General features: G+C 41.1%; 1 protein-coding gene across 1 annotated transcript in view; it reads right to left on the reverse strand.

Annotated features, from left to right (window-relative positions):
* Positions 1–6,826: 6,826 nt before the first annotated feature.
* The window catches only part of med17 (mediator complex subunit 17), a 29,933-nt gene continuing 14,234 nt past the window's right edge, over positions 6,827–22,525 (reverse strand). Inside the window, exons 7-12 of the mRNA XM_080196993.1 lie at positions 21,425–21,555; positions 12,493–12,677; positions 11,739–11,876; positions 10,379–10,496; positions 7,791–7,950; positions 6,827–7,301 (exon numbers count right to left, since the gene is read on the reverse strand). Coding sequence (XP_080053119.1) covers positions 7,093–7,301; positions 7,791–7,950; positions 10,379–10,496; positions 11,739–11,876; positions 12,493–12,677; positions 21,425–21,555 — 941 coding nt within the window. The 3' untranslated portion in view covers positions 6,827–7,092. The remainder of the gene's footprint in view (positions 7,302–7,790; positions 7,951–10,378; positions 10,497–11,738; positions 11,877–12,492; positions 12,678–21,424; positions 21,556–22,525) is intronic.

Raw genomic sequence — 22,525 nt, forward strand, 5'->3', positions numbered from 1 at the left:
AAGAATGAGGGGAGATCTCATTGAGACATATAATATGATGAATGGGATGGATAGGATAGAGGTGGAGAGACTCTACCCGCTCAGAAAGAACAGTAGGACTAGGGGCCCAGCCTCAAGATAAAGGAGGGGCGGTTTAGAATGGAGTTGAGGAGGAACTTCTTCACTCAAAGGGTGGTGAATCTCTGGAATTCTCTGCCCGTTGAAGTGGTGGAGGCTGCCTCGCTAAATATTTTTAAGACGCGGGTTGATGGGTTTTTGATAAGCGAGGGGATTAAGGGTTATGGGGAGAGGGCGGGAAAGTGGAACTGAGCCACGACAGATCAGCCATGATCTTATTGAATGGCAGGGCAGGCTTGAAGGGCTAGATGGCCTACTCCTGCTCCTATTTCTTATGTTCTTATGTTGCAGTCCTAACCCAGCACTACTTTGACTCCTGTACCCATACCTATATTTGGCAGTTAAAATTCTGCCCAACATCTTTCTTCAATCTACATATTTCCTCATTTCAAATTAAGATAGCAAGACTTCAGTGTCCTTCAATCCAAAGCCATGATCTTGAGGGTCCCAAATCATGCATTAAAAAGTTTCAAGTTTATAGTGTCATCACAATCTTACATAAGAACATAAGAAATAGGAGCAGGAGTAGGCCATCTAGCCCTTCGAGCCTGCCCCGCCATTCAATAAGATCATGGCTGATCTGTCGTGGCTCAGTTCCACTTTCCCGCCCTCTCCCCATAACCCTTAATCCCCTCTCTTATCAAAAACCCATCAACCCGCATCTTAAAAATATTTAGCGAGGCAGCCTCCACCACTTCAACAGGCAGAGAATTCCAGAGATTCACCATCCTTTGAGTGAAGAAGTTCCTCCTCAACTCCATTCTAAACCGCCCCCCCTTTATCTTGAGGCTGTGCCCCCTAGTCCTACTGTCTTTTTTGAGCGGGAAGAGTCTCTCCACCTCTATCCTATCCATCCCATTCATCATCTTATACGTCTCAATGAGATCTCCCCTCATTCTTCTAAACTCTAACGAGTACAAGCCTAGTTTATTCAGCCTCTCCTCATAGCTCAACCCCCTCAACTCCGGTATCAGCCTAGTAAACCTCCTCTGCACTCCCTCCAAGGCCAAAATATCTTTGCGCAGGTTCAGCGCCCAAAACTGCACACAGGACTCCAGCTGTGGCCTCACCAATGCCCTATACAGCTGCAGCAAGACCTCCCTACTTTTATATTCAATCCCCCTCGCTATGAAGGCCAGCATCCCATTCGCCTTCCTGACCACCTGCAAGCTGGGTTTTTGCGACTCATGCACAAGGACCCCAAGGTCCCTCTGCACCGTCGCCTGCTGCAGTTTTTCGCCACGTAAGTAATAGTCCTTCCTACCATTATTCCTACCAAAGTGGACCACCTCACACTTGCCAACATTAAATTCCATTTGCCATTTCCTGGCCCATTCGCCCAGCCTATCTAGATCCTTCTGCAGATTCTCCACACCCTCCGCACAATTTGCCGTTCCCCCAATCTTGGTGTCATCCGCAAATTTCGACACCCTACACTCGGTTCCCTCCTCCAGATCATCTATATAAATGGTAAAAAGCTGAGGCCCCAGCACCGACCCCTGGGGCACTCCACTAGTCACCATCCGCCAATCCGAATAGCACCCGTTGACCCCCACTCTCTGCCTCCTATTTGACAACCAATCCTCTATCCACGCTAACACCCTACCCCCAACTCCATGTCCCTCGACCTTCTGCAATAACCTCTTGAGGTACTTTGTCAAACGCCTTCTGAAAATCCAGAAAGACCACATCCACCGGCTCTCCTCTATCCACTGCCCTAGACACATCCTCATAGAACTCCAGTAAATTTGTCAGACACGACTTCCCTTTAACGAAACTGTGCTGCGTCTGCTCTATCAAGCAATTCCCTTCAAGATGCCTTGCAATTTCCTCCTTAATGACGGATTCTAACATTTTACCGAATGTGGACTGGGGGAGCGCGTTAGAAGGTAGGTCTGCTGAGGAGCAGTGGAGGATCTTTAAGGAGATCTTTCTTGGTGCTCAGCAGAAATTTATTCCGATGGTCAAAAAGGACCGTAGGAGGGGAGGTAATAAGCCGTGGATAACGAAGGATGTGAAGGAAAGTGTTAAATTAAAAGCGGAGGAATTTAGAGTAGCTAAGAGCAGTGGGCGAGAAGAGGATTGGGAGAGGTTTCAATGTCAACAAAGATTGACAAAGAAGTTGATAAAGGAGGGTAGGAGAAACTATGAAGCTGGGCTAGCGCTTAATATAAAAAAGGATAGCAAGAGTTTTTATAAATATATACAAAGGAAGAGGCTGGCTAGGGTGAACGTTGGTCCTTTAGAGGATGAGAAAGGGGACCTAGTGGTAGGGGATGGGGAAATTGCCATCCAACAATACTTTGCAATTCATTTTTATCTTTACAAAGTCCTGCTGTCTTTTATTACTCTTTACATGTAATGGAAGAAATGCTGCTTGCATTTTTAAACTATATTTTGCATCTCAGCTTCAACTCTGAACATTACCTATTGCGACAAAGGCAAAATACTGCAGATGCCAGAATCTGAAACAAAACCAGAAAATGCTGGAGAAACTCAGCAGGTCCGATGGCATCAATGGAGAGAGAATCGAGCACCATTGTTCAAGGATCATTTAACTTCAAGGTTTTTAATCAATTATCACATTTTTAGTAAGAGGGAGTTCCCTTTTATTAGTAGATGATGTTCTTGTGGATCAGATTAAGGATAATGGCAGAGTTCCATTCCCTTTCCAACTGAGGATAACTTAGGGCTTGCCTCCTTTTAAATAAAACATCACTTTGCCCTGCTTTAAGAACATAAGAAATAGGAGCAGGAATAGGCCATCTAGCCCCTCGAGCCTGCCCCGCCATTCAATAAGATCATGGCTGATCTGTCGTGGCTCAGTTCCACATTCCCGCCCTCTCCCAATAACCCTTAATCCCCTTGCCTATCAAAAACCTATCAACCCGCGTCTTAAAAATATTGAGCGAGGCAGCCTCCACTTCAACAGGCAGAGAATTCCAGAGATTCACCACCCTTTGAGTGAAGAAGTTCCTCCTTAACTCCGTTCTAAACCACCCCCCCTTTATCCTGAGGCTGTGCCCTCTCGTCCTACTGTCCTTTCTGAGCGGGAAGAGCCTCTCCACCTCTATCCTATCCATCCCATTCAACATCTTATACGTCTCAATGAGATCTCCCCTCATTCTTCTAAACTCTAATGAGTACAAGCCTAGTTTATTCAGCCTCTCCTCATAGTTCAACCCCCTCAACTCCTGAATCAGCCTAGTAAACCTCCTCTGCACTCTCTCCAAGGCCAAAATATCCTTGCGTAAGTGCGGCGACCAAAACTGCACACAGTACTCCAGCTGCGGCCTCACCAGTACCCTATACAGCTGCAGCAAGACCTCCCTACTTTTATACTCAATCCCCGTCGCTATGAAGGCCAGCATCCCATTTGCCTTCCTGACCACCTGCTGCACCTGCAGGCTGGGTTTTTGCGACTCATGCACAAGGACCCCGAGGTCCCTCTGCACCGTCGTATGCTGCAGTTTTTCGCCACGTAAGTAATAGTCCTTCCTACCATTATTCCTACCAAAGTGGACAACATCACATTTGCCAACAGTAAATTCCATTTGCCAGTTCCTGGCCCATTCGCCCAGCCTATCTAGATCCTTTTGCAGACTCTCCACACCCTCCGCACAATTTGCCGTTCCCCCAATCTTGGTGTCAGCAGCAAATTTCGACACCATACACTCGGTTCCCTCCTCCAGATCATCTATATAAATGGTAAATAACTGAGGCCCCAGCACCGACCCCTGGGGCACTCCACTAGTCACCAACCGCCAATCCGAATAGCACCCATTGACCCCCACTCTCTACCTCCTATTTGACAGCCAATCCTCTATCCACGCTAACACCCTACCCCCAACTCCATGCCCCCTGACCTTCTGCAATAACCTCTTGCCAGGCACCTTGTCAAACACCTTCTGAAAATCAAGACAGACCACATCCACCGGCTCTCCTCTATCCACCGCCCTAGACAAATCCTCATAGAACTCCAATAAGTTTGTCAGACACGACTTCCCCTTAACGAAACTGTGCTGCGTCTGCTCTACCAAACAATTCTCCTCCAGATGCCTCGCAATTTTCTCCTTGATCACGGATTCTAACATTTTTCCTACAACAGACGTTAAACTAACCGGCCTATAATTCCTCGCCTTTTGCCTGCCACCCTTCTTAAACAACAGCGTAACATTAGCCGTTTTCCAATCTTTCGGCACTTCCCCAGAATCCAGCGATGTTTGGAAAATAATCACCAAGGCATCCACTATCACCTCCGCCATTTCCTTCAGAACCCTTGGATGCATTCCATCCTGTCCTGGGGACTTGTCCACAATCAGTCCCTCCAGTCTGTCGAGCACCGCCTCTCTAGTAACAATAATGTCATTCAGGCCCTCCACTCCTACCATCTTTCCATCGCTAACACCCGGCAAATTACTCACGTACTCCTCCATGAAGACCGAAACAAAAGTTATTCAGGGCCTCAGCCATTTCCCCATCCCCTACCACTAAGTCCCCCCTCTCATCCTCTAAGGGTCCAACGTTCACCCTAGCCAGCCTCTTCCTTTTTACGTACTTATAAAAACTCTTGCTTTTTTTATATTAAGCGCTAGCCCAGCTTCATAGTTTATCCTACCCTTCTTTATCAATTTCTTTGTCATTCTTTGTTGACATTTAAACCTCTCCCAATCCTCTTCTCGCCCACTACTCTTAGCTACTCTAAACGCATCCGCTTTTAATTTAACACTTTCCTTCACCTCCTTCGTTATCCACGGCTGATTACCTCTCCTCCTCCAATCCTTTTTAACCATCGGAATAAATTTCTGCTGAGCACCAAGAAAGATCTCCTTAAAGGTCCTCCACTGTTCCTCAGCAGACCTACCTTCCAACACACTCCCCCAATCAACATTCGCCAATTCTCCTCTCATCCTACCATACTCCCCTCTGTTCAAACAAAGGACACAAGTCCGGGAGTCCACTTTCTCTTCCTCCATCTGCATCAGAAACTCCACCATACAATGATCACTCTTCCCAAGAGGATCCTTCACCACAAGGTCCCTAATTCTACCCACCTCATTACATAACACCAGATCCAAGATAGCTCGCTCCCTCGTCGGCTCCAACACACACTGTTCGAGGAAACTATCCTGGCAGCATTCCAAAAACTCCTCCTCAAGCCCACCACGTCCAACATGGGTCGACCAATCAATATGTAAATTGAAATCCCCCATAATTACCGCCGTTCCATTCCTGCATGCCGCATTTATTTGCGCGTTAACAGCCCGCTCTACCTCCAGATCATTATTTGGGGGCCTATAGACGACACCCACCAGCGTCTTCCTCCCTTTGCTGTTCCTAATCTCCACCCACAACGATTCCACGTTCTGCTCTTTGGTTCGTATATCATCCCATACTACCACCCTGATGCTATCCTTAATCAGCAGAGCCCTTTTTTCCTCCTTCCTAAACACTTGATACCCCTGAACATTCAGCTCCCAGTCCCTGTCACCTTGCAGCCACGTCTCTGTAATGGCCACCAGATCATATCCATTTGTGCTGATCTGCGCCACCAGCTCATCCACTTTATTCTGAATGCTTCGTGCATTCAGATAAAGTGCCTTCATCCCAGCCTTCACCTGTACCCTATTTGCCAGAACGCCACCAACCATACTCACACCCCCTACTCCTTTTATTATTGGGACATCCTTGGCCTCCCCCCTTACCTGCACCCTCTCCTTTACTTTAGACTCTGTAATGTCACCTACCCTCGCACCCTCCCCCCCACAATTAGTTTAAAGTCCTACCTACAGTCCTATTTACACGATTAGCCAGGACTCTGGTCCCAGCACGGTTCAGACCAAACCCACCTGAACAGGTCCCGCCTACCCCAATACTGATGCCAATGCCCCATAAATTCAAACCCATTCCTCCTACACCAATCCCTGAGCCACCCATTCACTTCCTTAATCTTATCAACCCTATGCCCTTCTGCACTCGGTTCAGGCAGTAGTCCGGAGATAACCACCTTGTCTGTTCTACTTTTTAATTCCATTCCCAGCTTTTCAAACTCCCTCCCCAGATCCTCAGTTCGCATTTTGCCTACGTCGTTGGCACCCACATGTACTACAACGACCGGGTTCTCACCCTCCCACTCCAGGTTCCTCTGCAGCCCAGATGCGACATCCTGGACCCGAGCACCAGGCAGACAACACACCCTTCTGTGCACTTTGTCATTGTGACAAAAGACAGTGTCAATACCCTTAACCACACTATCCCCAATTACTACTACGTTCCTTTTCACCTTCTCTTTGCCTATGACCTGTGTCTGCATCACTGTACCGTGTGCAGTTTGCTCACCAAGCTCACAGCCCTCGTTCTTGTCCACACTGGAAGCAAGAACCTCAAACCTGTTATGCAGATTGAGAGGCTGAGGCATTTGGTCCGCACCCTCCTCCCTCCGGTCCCCAACTATTTAGCAAATAGTCAGCAAGAACCTGCTTTCGGGCAAGGTGGTGACAACTGCTCTTGTGTAGCACCCATTTATATTGTCAGCAAAACCTCCTTGAGTACAACTTGTATTTTGAGGAACTATTCTAAAGGAAAAAAGTAAACAAATGTTTAATTCAACTATCCTTCATGAATAGTGTTCCTGCTGCTGTGATCAGAAGATATTAACATTTCAGTTTCCAGACACTATGATTCAGGATCTTTCAGTGAAGTGAAAATCTGCAATTGAAATACAAGTTTATTTTATTTACAGACAATAAAAACTGCTATACAAAAATGAAAAGTTCAAAATTACATCTATCTCAGGAAATGAGCAACTGGAGACAACATTTGGAAGCTGTTAGGTATATGTCAATATTTTGGAAATCTCAGCAACACAAAACCTACATTTTTCTGCTGAGGTTTTAAATTTAAATCCTATTGCTCAGAATTTAGTGGAACAGTCTGGAGAAACTTCTGCCTTGGAGGTATACAAAGCCATTAAAATTATGGGCAGGGAGCAAGAGCTGCCATTAACAGTTCCATTTTATAAACAAAGTTGCGTCCTTCCATCTTATTCCACAATACTTCTTTGTATGGTCCTCGAAGGTGATTCCATTTATTGTCCTGCATTACATCACTCTTGGGAAGGTCTTTGCACTGACTTCTAGGAAACTGCACCACCACTTTACAGCCACTTTCAGGCCCATTCCGTACTGTTTAAAAAAAAAAAATGGCATCAGAAAGGGAGTTTTATAAATAATCACACCTCATTTGTGAATATAATTGGGACCATTTGAAAAGATTGCTTAGTTTTCTTCCTCCTCACAGAACTAATTATCAGTTAGTATGCTATCATGGTCAAGTGAAATGTGGAAACACAATTAAACATTTGTTACTCGTATTAATTTTAATAATCATTTTAACAGGAAACATGAGCTTAAATCATTGCAGCAGACGGTCTATTGCTCTTGCGTCTAATCTATTATGACTGAAGCCACAGTCACTAGTTTTGAACTAGCAACCATAGCTAAGCTCACATTCTTCTTCTGGCCATTTTGTGGAAGTGAAAACAAAATGAATACAAGAATTCATCGAGTTTCATTCAAAAATGCACTTAACACTGAAGGAGGATCCATACTTGCCTCTAAACAAGTTGATTGATCATTCACTGTGCAGGAACTTTATTCTTAAGATACACTTACCTGAAATTGAATACTCGCCATTGGGTGAAGCCACAGTTATGGCGGAAGCATTTCCAATACTCTCCACTGGACCCAGGCCCACATGGTTGCTGAAGCTCAATAGATGCCATCCCATTACTTTGGCCAACTGCTGAACTGCATGAACCTGATGCTGCGACATCTGTTAAACACACCAAAATAAAAAGATCATATCTCTTAGAAGTTGATTATCCAAAGATCCTACTTGCAGATACAAATGTAACATTCACTCTCTGCAACAAAACATACTACAGGTATGTGCGCTATGAAACCTTTTAAACCGTTCTAAAAGGCAGCAAATCAATCTTTAAAAATCAAAATCCACAGCAAAACTGAGATAAGAACATAGGCCTCAGGCGCTTCACTAATGTCTGGATAGAACTTGACACTGTCTGTGCCTCATACATTCAGTCCCATGCCTCAAAATTATAGAGAAAAGATTTGTTACAAACTGTCCATTTTGTGTACAGTATTTCAAGTGTTGTGAAATTAAGGACAATATAATAAGCTACATTTTACATAACATGAAAAATACATTTCTATCCTCAATAAAAAAATTGCAGGCAGTATTTTTATCAGCATAGAACACACCACGAAGCAAATTAGCTTTAAATATCTTTCAAAATGCATGGAACTATCAATTAGATTCAATACTTTGGGAATTCCAAACACAACCTGATGTTTATGACTATGAAAACTAAAGCACCTCAACAGCTGAGGGACAAGGTATTGATTATAAACAAAAGCAGGAAAATTAGGACTGGGTGTTCAGGTCCAGACATCACATTTAAGCCTTCAAACAAGGAAGGAATCAGAACTCGAATGACAGATTTATCAGCAAGCAGATTTTTAAAAAATGAGAAATTGTAAATAACTAAATAAAATTACATGCCTATAGCTGTGTTATGAAAGCTCCAAAAACAAAAGCATGTAGAACTGTATCCTGCATTTTGATAACCAGAGCCAAAGGAACTGAGGCAAGAGTTGGCCCAAGTAAACTGGGCACAAATAACTGAGGAATAATGGCAGATGTTCAGGAAGATACTGAATACTTCTCAAGTATATTCCTGAGAGGAAGAGGAATTATGAAAGGAATAAAAACATGTCAAGTAAGTTAAAGAGGACATAAAGACAAAACCTAGAGCATACCAAACTACCAAAGCTAGTAGCAAGCTGAGGATTGGATGAACTTTAAAGATTCAGCAAATGGCTACTAAAAATAGAATCAAAAGAGCCAAGGTGAACTACAGAAGGAAACTAGCAGAAAACAAACAGATACCAAAAACTTCTACAAGTATATAAAGAGGAAGAGTATAGCTAAAATAAACGTTGGTCCTTTGGAGGACGATACTGATGAGGTATTAATGAGGAACACAGATGGCAGAAGCAATATTTTGCCTCTGTTTTCACAGTGGAAAATAATGAAGACTTTCCAAAAACTGTAGTTAATGCAGAGCAACTTGGTACAATAACCATCACTAGGGAAAAGATAAGCAGTAAACTAATGGGATTAATGGCAGATAAGTTTCCGGGACCTGATAGCCTGCATTCTAGGGTATTAAAGGAAATGGCAGCAGAAATAGTGGATGCATTGGTTGCAACAATTCAAAATTTCTTGAATTCTAGTAAGGTTCTGGTGGATTGGAAACATGCTAATGTGATGCCCCCTATGCAAAAAAGGAGAGAGGTAAAATGTAGTTAGCTTGACCTGTGATGGGAAATTGCTGGAATCAAAAATCACTGAGGAAATGACTGAGCATTTGAAAAGACAAAGCTCAATCCATCATTGTCGGCATGGTTTTATGAAGGGAAAGTCATGCCTGACAAAGTTGCTCGAGTTATTTGAGGACATAGTCAGCAAGGTGATTAATAGGGAGCCTATGGATGTGATATATCTAAACTTCCAGAAGGCATTTGACAATTCCTATGTTCCAATACTACAGGCAGTTTTAATTTACTTGAAATTCTCAAAAGTGCAATTTATGCATATATGCAAAAACATGACCGCAAAATCAAGTACAGAAAATAGCAATGCACATTAGAGGTTATATATTTGAAAATATACAAAATTACACATTATTACAATATAACATAAAATTGATACTGCCAGCATCAGAAATGCAGTTTATGATTTTGGTTTAAGACAGTAATAGCCAATAGATCTAAACAATACGCTATATTTCCTCCAGGTACCATGCCCTAAGATGGCACTAGTCCATGGTAATGGACTGCATTACCATGGACTGGCAAAGTACTGCAGCGGTTTGCCACCTTCTGCAGAATGGTGGACCAGGAAATTCTCGTACTGCCTGCCATCAGGGATATTGAATGGGTTCACAGGTTGTTACCCACCTTGTCTGGTCATTTTATGAATGTGCAAATGTGATACTATATGATGAATTGAAAGCAAACTGGTATCATTGCAATTTCCACATTAAAAAGGTCCCTCAGCTCCCTTCAGAACAGATGCCTTTCCATATTATTTTATTCCATTCATCATGACCTACTTATTCATGGGTTTGGAAGTTTCTAACTGCCCCTGATTATGTTGTTTCCCCTCATCAAGTTACCTGGGATAGAAGGAAGTCTTGCAATTCCTGCTCCTGGTGGGACAACGTAATTACTCTTCCATCTCTGTGCACCACCTTAATTTGTTCAACACCAATATTCAACTGTAGCTGAATTGACCTTAAACAAAGGGAGTGAAAAAAATCACATCAATACAGAAGTTCAATTTTTTTTGGAACTGTACCTTTGAGGTATACAAAGTTAAAATTCTAATGAATTTCAAATGCTGAAAATGCAAGGAATAAAATAAATCAAATATTTTATTTGTATGGTATTGGGGGAAACAAGATAGTTAGATTGGTGAAAATCTTAAAACAGATAATTAATGCCAACTAAAATAATAAACAAACAGATAAATAAGAAACAAACTTGAGAGATGCAAAGTTCCGAGATTCAGAGTTCCGAAATTCAGACGAATCCAGGTTTCCTAGTGCTTGACTCTCAAAAGGATAGTTCACAGGTACAGGAAGTAATCAGGAAAGCTAATGGAACATTATCATTTATTCTGAAAGGAACTGATTTCTAGAGTAGTGAGGTTATGCTTCAGTTTACAGATAATTGCTGAGACCACATCTGGAGTGCTGTATACATTGTTAGTCTCCTTATTTAAGGAATAATGCATTAAAAGAACAATCCAGGGGAGGTTTGCTAGACTTATATTAGGAATGGGTGGGTTGTTTCAAGTGGAAAGGTTGGGCAGGCTAGGCTTGTCTCCTCCAGAGTTTACAAGAGTAAGAGGTGACCTGATTGAAATCTTTAAGGTCCTAAGGGATCTTGACAGGGTGGGCTTGAAGTGGATGTTTAAAAATAAGGGGCTACTCATTTAAGACAGCGATGAAGAGAATTTTTTTTCCCCTCAAGATGGTCAGGAGTGTCTGGAACTCCCTTCCTCAAAACGCAGTGAAAGCAGATCTTTGAATATTTTTAAGGCAGAGCTAGATAGATTCTTGATAAGCAAGGGGGTGAAATGTTATCTGGGGAAAGCAGGAATGTAAAATTAAGGTTATAATCAGATCAGCCATGATCTTATTGAATAGCAGAGCAGTCTCCTGAGGCCAAAAGGCCTATTCCTGCTTTTAATTCATGTGTGTACATAAAATATTTCTTGCCAAAAGTTACATATTAAAATCACACAATGGGACAATTAAAAGGGGATGATTCATGTGCTGGTTGCCACCAAAATGTCATCAGAAGGATTTAGGATTTTAGGGTGACAAAAGTCTGATGATCAAGGGTTTTTATCAAAGTCTTCAAAGTTGCACATATAGAAAGTGTAAGAAGTTACAAAAACACAAATGTGGGGAGCACTGGCTTGAGAAATACAGTAACTGTTAACATTGCATCCACTCCATCAGTACTCACTTGCAAATCTGCTCATAGCCTTGAGAGGTTATTAACACTTTGACACTAGACTCATACACATCATTAATATTTGACCAATGAGCTTGTATCTGTGGATCCTCGATACGACTGGCCAAGCTATCAATTGTCCAGGCAGTTCTGAAATTAAAAGCATAAACCTTTGATTGAATCTCTGATTGTTAAATTGCCCCCTATAGCCAAAGAATACAGTAAAATAAGTAGTTGCTTGGGATATTTTTGAAAAAGGTACTGTATAAATGAAAATTTTGTGCTGCTGAACAATAAATTGAATAATTCTGCACAAATACTTGTGCAGTCTTGATCTCTAGTGTATTGCTACCATTTCTTCTACACCCGGAAAGTTATTTAGATATTTTTCAAGATCTAACTATAACCTCTATTAAGTTCAACCTTATTTCTGTCACTAACCTGAAGAATATATTCAAGTGATTTATAATGAAATATGTAACAGCAAAATCTATTGCTCCTGGCATTTTCCAAGGATATTGAGGTACGTTCTTCATGGTACTTTGTTCTTAGGCAGACTGTAGACATACTCTGCTTAACACTTGTTTAATAGTACTACATCTAAACAGGTTACAGAGTGGGTACATAACTCCTAGACTCCCTCCCTCGGGTGCAACACTGTAATTAGTAATACACCATTATCTATGTCATTACCAGCATAACTGTTAACTTTTTAACACAGATATGTTACTTTCCAACTTACACAATTCACTCTAGCATTACTTACCTACGTCTCAAAAAGATGTGTTTAGCCTGTTTGATTATCTTCTCCAGTAACCCTTCACTTTGCTGTAAAGCACTAATCTCTCCTTTATCAAAAGCCTGAGGCCCTGCTAACCTCATTCTTTTCAGTCCAAAAGGTGCAGTCGCTGGGTGAGGCATCACTGAAGAACTCAAGGTCTGTTTATGAAACTGAAAGGTAAAGAATAACAATTTTCCCCGGTACAGAAAACATTTTTTCGAACAAATACTAGTTAACCTCTCGGTACATTGTATATGTATTATTCAGACCAATTAGAATTTATCATTCAGGGTTTGAAAAGGCAGAGAGAGTGGAAAGATACAGCAAAAGAAGTGGGCAGGAGCTAAAACAGGCAGGGACAATACAGGTCAATAGTGACAGAGGCAATGAACAGCTAGCCAATGGAGAGGTGAAATACTCAATACTGATGGGTGCTTTGGATGGGAAGCACATAGAATCATAGACCCTACAGTGCAGAAAGAGGCCCATTGAGTCTGCACTGAACACAACCCCACCCAGGCCCTACCCCCATATCCCTCTAACCTATGTATCCCTGGACACTAAGGGGCAATTTCTTAGCATGGCCAATTAACCTAACCTGCACATCTTTGGACTGTAGGAGGAAACCGGAGTACCCGGAGGAAACCCACGCAGACACAAGGAGAACATGCAAACTCCACACAGACAGTGACCCAAGCTGGGAATCGAACTCAGGACCCTGGAGCTGTGAAGCAGCAGTGCTAACCACTGTGCTACTGTGGATTACTGTAATAGAGAAATGAAAACCAGTGATCTTTAGTAACCTGCAGGAGGCAATTCAGCCAATTTGTGGGTTAAAATATAAAATGCATTCATTAGACAAGATGGAAGAGTTGGGAGTCAAAATCCTATTTCAGCATGAGAGTTGAAGGGGCAGTCCAGAGAAGGGCATGGCAAAGGCCTTCGATGGGGAAGGCAGTCAAGAGCTGGATTACGTTAACAAAGACACTGTCGATTGTAATCTGTCCAGTCACTTGATTGAAATCATACCATGTTTGGTCCAGATCCATTTCAATCTAATACGTTAACAATGCGTCATAGGAAAACAGGGTTACAATCTTCAGGCACCTGGCCTTCAAACATCATCAACCAAGCTTTTCAGCAATCAAAAGCACAACCGCTGTAATATCAAAAGATGCACACATTTGTCCAAATATATCAAGCTCAAGGTCCAAGCAGACACCAGCTCCCTGGGCCTGCACTCAACCCTGGAACAGCTAGATAACAAAAACATATCTTACTCCTATTTATTGACTACAGCTCAGCCTTCAACACCATTATTCCTACGAAACTCATCTCCAAACTCCATGATCTGGGCATCAGCTCTTCTCTCTGTGGCTGGATCCTGAACTTCCTAACCCACAGACCACAATCAGTAAGGATAGGCAACAACAACTCAACACTGGTGTCCCACAGGGCTGTGTTCTCAGCCCCCTATGGTACTTCTTGTATACCTATGACTGTGTGGCCAAATTTCCCTCCAACTCAATTTTCAAGTTTCCTGACGATACCATTGTAGTTGGTTGGATCTCAGACAGAATACAGGAACGAGACAGAGAATCTGGTGAATTGGTGCGATGACAATAATCTCTTCTTCAAAGTCAACAAAACGAAGGAGATTGTCATCAACTTCAGGAAATGTAGTGAAGAACATGCCCTTGTTATATCAATAGGGCGAAGTAGAAAAGGTTGAGAACTTCAAGTTTTTAGGTGTCCAGATCATCAACCACCTGTCTGGTTCCCCCCATAATGACACTATAGTTAAGAAAGCCCACTAGTGATTACTTTCTCAGAAAACTAAGGAAATTTGGCATGTCAACTATGACTCTCAGCAACTTTTACAGATGCACCATAGAAAGCATTCTTTTTGGTTGCATCACAGTTCAGTATGGCTCCTGCCCTGCCCAAGACCACAAGTGAACATAGCCCAATCCATCACACAAACCAGTCTCCCATCCGTTGACTCTATCTACATTTCTCGCTGCCTTGGCAAAACAGCCAGCATAATTAAGGATCCTATACACCTGCATACATTTCCTTTTCATGACAATATAATGAAAACTAACCTTTTCTACTCCAAATCACAGCTCAAAGTTTCTATGCCAATGTCATGTCCACAGTCACCATGGAGACATTATTCAGCAATTATCAGCTTTGTCTGCTACGTCAGACTTTACCTTGTTTTTCCTCCAATTTTTTAGGTTTTCTCCTCAACTGATACATTTAAAATTTATATTTTAATTTGCTCATTACTTTCTCTCCCTTCCCAGTAGTTCCTAGGCTCTCATCTTTATTTTCAGCTTGTATGCCCCCTTTTCCAGCTCTCACATCTCAGTGATAAACTGGCACCTGGTAGCCTGTTTCTAGTCACTGATCTTCCCTGTCAGTTCTGCCCTCCATGCAATCACAGCCTTCAGCTTCTGCTCCTCAAGGTGCCGCTCTCAAATTTATTCAACAGCTTCTTCATCAAAATTTCTCAATTGTCTTTATATGTAATAAGATCAAATAAATCCAATAATTGTATTGGTCTATACAGGAAGGCGATAAACAAAATGTAGCTGCAATAAATTCATAATCTTCTTCCACTTCATTATTTCATGGCCTTTTCCGACTCAATTTATTTTCCCTTTACTACATCAATTAATGATTCCATCATCTCTTTCTGCATCAATTATTTTATAGATTCGCTGCCATCTCCATTATTTATTTCACTCCTCTATATATTTTGTTTTATTTATGCACCTTGAATCTCTTTTTTCCCTGTCAAAATCCTTTCCTTTAATAATGCACCTAACTAGCTTTGCAAGCCATACTAAGAGACCTTCACTATGTTAAAAAATCTTAGTAAACTTTACTCTGCTTAACATATTTTTCACAGTGCAATTGCCAGTAACTTCCACTTACTCCTGCTCTATTAGAACGCAATCATAGGCTCTCACCAATAGGAGTCTGGTGGGAAGACTTCTGAAAACCTAATTTTGCTCAGCATTTGTTTTCGACTTTTTCTCAACCGTGTCTGCTGTCATACCTCAGGGTGATGAACTGATTTAAAATTGCTTCAAAAATAGAATAGTGTTTAAAATAGCCAATGGGGATTTTTACAGTAACTTCATTGCAGTGTTAATTTAAGCCTAATTGTTGCAATAATAAATAAGCTTTAAAACAACGGGACACTAAGTTCCACTCACAGCAAATAACATTCAATCTTTAGCTCACCAGTACGCAACACATTTCCGTCCCTTGCCTGCTCACGTTCAGTCCTATTGGAAAAATCTGACCTCCCACAACTTGCCCCATGCTAGTCCTTACCACTATGAAGTAGAACCAGGAAGATGGTTTAAAGGTGCTGCCAGCTGCTACAAAGAATCTTGGTAAAGTAAATCCAAATCAGTCTAATTTAAATTTTATTAATGTTTGGCACTTGCTCCAAAATCCTCATTGTCATATCAGAATGAGACTATGACGAGGGCAACCAGTCCCTTTTTTTTTATTCTCTGCAACCTATGATGCGGCTGATTGCACAATCTTCCATTCTACCATTGTCAAGATGGGTGGCATTGCATTCATCTGGCTCCATCTTTATCTTTCAACGATACTCAGAGATTCACCTGCAACTGACTTGTATCATTAACTCTGGTGATCCCCAAGGATTTAGCCCCATACCTACACCCTTCCCATTTCTTATCTATATACTTCCCCTTGATCGCATCATCTAAAAACACAGCCATCAGTTTACACACATACAACACCCTACTCCACCTTATCCCTCCCCCATCTCTAAATTGCTAGACTGCTTTTCCAATGTCCAGTATTGGATGAGAGACTTCCTGCAATTAAATATCGGAAAACCAAAGCGGTCATCGTCAGTCCCCACCACAAACTCTGTTCCCTACCCAGATTCCATTCTGCTTCCTCACCATTATCTGATTGAACCAGACCATCACAATATTGATATCATACTTGATCCAAAGAAGATTTTCCAACTAAATATCGAAGTTGTTGCTTAGCCAACTTATTTCGACTTCTTCCTGCCTTCAATTACTGCTAAATCCTTCATCCACGCCTTGGTTAGCTCCATACTGCATTATGTTCCCCTGGCCGGCCTGCCATGTTCCACCCTCTATAAACTTGAGGTAATGCAACATTTCAATACCCATGTCCTAACTCACATCAAATCCCATTTACCCATCACACCTATGCTTGCTGACTTATACTGGCTCTTGGTTAAGGCACAACTCATTCTTTCAAATCCTCCCTACCTCTGTAATCTCCACCAGCAATGACCCTCCTATCTACCTGCTTCTTCAATTCTGGTCTTTTTGAACATCCCTGATTGTAATTGTTTCATGCTGGTGACTGTTTTCTGCTGCCAAGCCGTTAATCTCTGAAACTCCCTTCCTTAAACTTCTCTGCCATTTCTCCTCTCTTTCCTTCTTTAAAGAAGCTCCTTAAAATCAACCTCTTTTACCAATCTTTCATTTACTCTAATATCTTGTCAATTTTTGTTTGATATCTTTCCTGAGATATTTTATTGTATTAAAGTATACGTAAATTGCACATTAAAAATGTTCTAAATATATACACGCAGAAACACAACTTACAGCAGCATTGCACTCTGCTAAATAGTAGCTGGTAGCTTCTGTATCTCCTTGTACAATGTGCAAAATCTAGGTCCCTACATAGTGTGTGCCAGGGGCTGTTTTACTTGTTCACATGGAACAAACACAAAATTTTATCATGTACCAATTTTTTAATTGTTCCCAAATTTCAGGCTTCCTGTTAAATTGGAGCTGTAAGAGAATTGCAAAATTTAAAACTGCCAATTCCAAGTTACATGGTGATCATAGCAATCTCCTTACACAGGTCTACGTGTATGCAAACTGAAACAATCAGGGCCAAAATGGACTGTAATTGAATTTTTCTGCCAAATTGTTCTGATTTGCTAAATTCCAAGAGACATTCCAAACAATTCAGTGACTTAAAATACAAAGCAACAAGCAGATTGCTTCATGTCTTCAATTTCTTATACCATAAAAATATTTCTCCAAAGTAGCTGTGAATGAATAATACAAAGACACTTCCAGTTTCTGAAATTAAATCACAAGAAAAGCTCAGATGAAAAGTTTTGGCTGTCTGAAGGAGTACAGTTAATGTGACAGTTGACAAACGGAGAAGGTATTTTGCACGTAATTCACCAAAATGGCAATAAGGAAAATTGCCAGTTGATCAGTTTTAAAGTGTAGTTATGATTTGGAGATGGACTGAGGTGGGCACAGTAAGAAATCTCACAACATCAGGTTAAAGTCCAACTGGTTTATTTGGAATCAGGAGATTTCAGAGTGCTGCTCCTCTGAAGGAATAAACCTATTGGATCTGGTGTTCTAAGTGTCGTTAGTTGAAAGATAAAGGATGTCCAGGCTTCTAGAACTCCTGGATTCGTCATCATATAACATCTGAATGTGTGTGAAGGGGCCTTGGTTCAACATTTCATTTAAAGGACAACACTTCTAATATTGCAGCATCAGTTAGATTATATGCCCAAGTCTTCGGAAAGGACCTGAATCTATGATCTTCTGAGTCAAACGTGATACCATCATTTAGTCACACTGAGCAGAGTAGAAGCAACCCTTGTAAAGTTTTTAAATCCAGACTGAAAAATCTAATTGCTTTCTCCAAAAACCTTGATACCAAACTTGCTTCTATGTAATTATCACTTAAACCAATTAAGTTTTAAGCAAACTATGCTAAAATCCACAGTAAGGCAACTAACATTAATTCAACATTTTTGTGTACAGTTCTGTAGTTGGGATAATGTCTGTTTTAGCAATGCAATCCAGATGCTGTCAGTAATTCTTTTTGCCTCCACAATGTGTACGATTGAAATTCCCACAGCCTTTAGCTATCACTAAACTGATGAGAACCTGCTTATGCTTTAACAATGCTCCTTAAAAATATTCAGTTATGCTTTTTATTTAAGTATAATTGTGTTGTCAGTGTCATACTAAGTCATTAATATGCCAAACAATCTCTCTGGCCCTAGAAAACTAATCATCTATGAACAAGGAGCAGAAGCAGGCCATTCAGTCCTTTGAGCCAGGGCCATCATTCAATAAGATCATGGCTGATCTGATAGTAACCAAAATCTGCATCCCAGTTACCATCCCTTTACTTACCAAGAATTTATCCACCTTAAAAATATTCTAAGGCACTGCTTCAAACCTCTTTTCAGGAGCAGGATTCCAAAGACCCATGACCCTCAAGTGAAAAAATTACACCTCATCTCTGTTTTAAATGGGCCATCCCTTATGTTTAATTTGTGCAATGTTAAAATTTTCCATTTGATGAATTCCTTAAAAAATGTATTATCTGTTTCTTATATTTTGGCTTCTAAGGTAAAATTTATTTATTAGTCACAAGGCTTACATTAACACTGCAATGAAGTTACTGTGAAATTCCCTTGTCATCACACTCAGGCGCCTGTTCAGATCAATGCACCTAACCAGCACGTCTTTCAAACTGTGGGAGAAAACCGGAGCACCCAAAAGGAAACCCATGCAGACACGGGGGAAACATGCAAACTCCATACAGACAGCTGTTTCCTCAGAAGTAACTCTTCAAATGCAGATAATAAAAATAGAACAAAACTTATTCCAACTTATAAATCAAAGAAAGGGTTTATTAAAGGAACATCATTATTCCAAATTGGGGCATCACCCTGGGCCAATTCAAGCTCCCCAGGATTCTACACAGGTGGTTCTTAATAATGCGTCAGCTGACTATTACATCATTCTGCAATTGGTTCCATGGTTTACTGGATCAGCTGACCCTTACTTCTTGTTTCCATTTGTCACATTACATCCAATACACAGTTGTCACCGGTTACATTCTAACAAGTGACCCAAGCCAAGAATCGAATCCATTCTAATGTGTATATTCCAGTCTCTATTTAGTTCTCTCTGAAATTTATTTTGAAAAGTAAATGATAATCAATGAATTTTAGTTCCTGATTTGCCAACTGAAAATTCCTTATTGTTTGGCTATTTTCTTTGCTTAATGACATCAATGTTGATGATGCCTGCAGACTTGATGCCAGATACAAATTAATGTCAGGAAAGGTAAGAAACACATCTCATAGATCACTGGATCTCTGTGGGAATCTTTCTTTGAAATCAGTGACAAATGTTATCACTTCACCGCTGATGACAAAATCGGAGCCATGCATCTTTATGTTTTGTAAATATAGACTCAGAATCCCTAAACTATAGAAGGAGGCCGTTCAGCTCATCAAGCCTGCAACGACAACAAACCCACCCAGGCCCTATCCTCGTAACCCCAATACTTATCCTGCTAATCCCCTGACACTAAGGGGAAATTTAGTATGGCCAATCAACCTAACCCACACATCTTTGAGCATGGGAGGAAACCGGAACACCCGGAGGAAACCCCTGCAGATATGGGGAGGACGAGCAAACTCCACACAGACATAAGAACATAAGAAGTAGGAGCAGGAGCAGGCCATCTAGCCCTTTGAGCCTGCCCCGCCATTCAATAAGATCATGGCTGATCTGAAGTGGCTCAGTTCCGCTTTCTCCCCATAACCCTTAATTCCCTTGCCTACCAAAAACCTATCTACCCGTGACTTAAATATATTTAGCGAGGTAGCCTCTGGAATTCTCAACGGGCAGAGAATTCCAGAGATTCACCACCCTTTGAGTGAAGAAGTTCCTCCTCAACTCCTTTCTAAACTGCTCCCCTCTTATCTTGAGGCTGTGCCCTCTAGTCCTGCTGTCCTTTCTGAGCGGGAAGAATCTCTCTACCTCTACCCTATCCATCCCCTTCATTATCTTATACGTCTCAATAAGATCCCCCCTCATCCTTCTAAACTCTGAGTACAGACCCAGTCTATTAAGTCTCTCTTCATAGTCCAACCCCCTCATCACCGGTATCAGCCTAGTGAACTTCCTCTGCACTTCCTCCAAGGCCAAAATATCCTTGCGCAAGTGCAGCGACCAAAACTGCACACAGTACTCCAGCTGCAGCCTCACCAGTGCCCTGCACAGTTGCAGCAATACCTCCCTGCTTTTATATTCTATCCCCCTTGCTATAAAGGCCAGCTTCCCATTCGCCTTCTTGATTACCTGCTGCACCTGCAGACTGGGTTTTTGCGACTCATGCACAAGGACCCCCAGGTCCCTCTGCACCGTAGCATGCTGCAGCTTTTCACCCTTTAAGTAGTAATCCGTCCGACTATTATTCCTGCCAAAGTGGATAACCTCACACTTGCTAACATTGTACTCCATCTGCCAGGTCCTCGCCCACTCGCTCAGCCTATCTAGATCCCTCTGCAGACTTTCCACACCCTCCTCACAATTTGCTTTTCCACTCATCTTTGTGTCATCAGCAGTCATCCGAGGCCGGAATTGAACCCGGGTCCCTGGCACCGAGGAAGCATCGCTAGCCATTGTGCTGCCAGACATCAGAGGCATGTAGTTAAGTTTCAAAAAATATTCTTTTTCCATTTGGTTGGTCATCTACAGTACTGCATTTTGCTATCACCAACCTGAAACATTAACTCTGTTTTGCTCTCCACAGATGCTGCCTGACATGCTCCGTATTTCTAGTATTTACTCTCTATTTCCGATCTAAAATATTATTATTTTGCTTTTGCAATATCTTTGATTCTTGATTTTTGAGATAAAAACCCCTAGATTCCAAAGATTCTAGTGTTTAGACTCCTCACAAAACCCATAATCTGCTCAAATTGATTCCCATACAGAAGAGCCGTGGATGCTTATTTATTTTAAAATCAATTTGTTATTAATTTCATTGGTATGATCTAAAACAAATAGTTTAAAAGAATTTTGAAATCCTTTAATACCTCTCTAATTAACTGGTGAAGATTGTGTTCCAGCACATACAGATGGTCATCAGGTCGTTGCTTCTCAACAGATATTTTCTGGGCTTTTTTATCATTCACAAAGTGGCACAAGGAAATGGATAACTGCAAACCTGAAATGTCATTACATAAACTGCTGATTATCTATACAGTATATGAAAACACAGCTTTAAACTATATTAAAAAAAAAGATTCAGTTACAGTTTTATTAACTTGATAAAGTAAATAAAAAGGGCCTCAAAGGCATTAATGTTCACAGAAAGACTCACTACTTTGAGCACAACCTCAAAGTTTTATCATTGCACAAAGATCTAACATCAAACTAATTGAGTAATTTTTTAAAAACTGGAAAACATCTTAAGTCTGAAAAGATTTTAGAAATGTAGAGAGTGCAGAAGAATGCAGGCTCTGTCATTTGCAAAACATCTTTGCAGGAAAGACAGCAACTTTCTCATTTTAAGCAGCAAAGCCTGGTAAATTAGAAAGCCAAAGCAATGGTACACTACGAACTGTTGAGATCCAGATCATTCTGAAAATATCCTGATTAACTCCTTTTGTAAAACAGATATCTGAAGAAGGTTTAACAATTCAAGATTTTGTTTTGACAATTAGACAATAATTGACAATATACAGAGAATTCTGGATAATTTCCTGAAAAGTTAGGTCAGTCACAATGTTCAAATAGACGCGTCATGGTTTCTGTGCCACCAAACATTTCAATGTCTGAAAAACAGTTTTTATTTCACAGGAAAGATTAAAAAAATGCTCTATACTTAGTACATTATATATTGGATACAAGATTATTTTCTGAGTTCAACATTTGCTGTCAGTTCATACTACTGTATTCCTAGTTTATTTTCATTTAAAGGTTTCTGCCTTGTGTGCAGTCACATGGTAAAATTAAATGAGAAAGCTCTGAGAATGAAAACTAAAATACGCAAATCCAACACGCTGGCCTAGTCAAGGTAACAATGTAGAATGGTACTGGTGTTCTGGAAGATGAAATGAAAAGATCATATTAATCAACTATTTGTTAATCATTTGGAAAAGTTGCATGTGGAAGAGAATTTGAACCACTTCAAA

This window comes from Carcharhinus amblyrhynchos, chromosome 10 (assembly GCF_965287045.1).
Source record: "Carcharhinus amblyrhynchos chromosome 10, sCarAmb.v2.hapA, whole genome shotgun sequence".
NCBI lineage: Eukaryota > Metazoa > Chordata > Chondrichthyes > Carcharhiniformes > Carcharhinidae > Carcharhinus > Carcharhinus amblyrhynchos.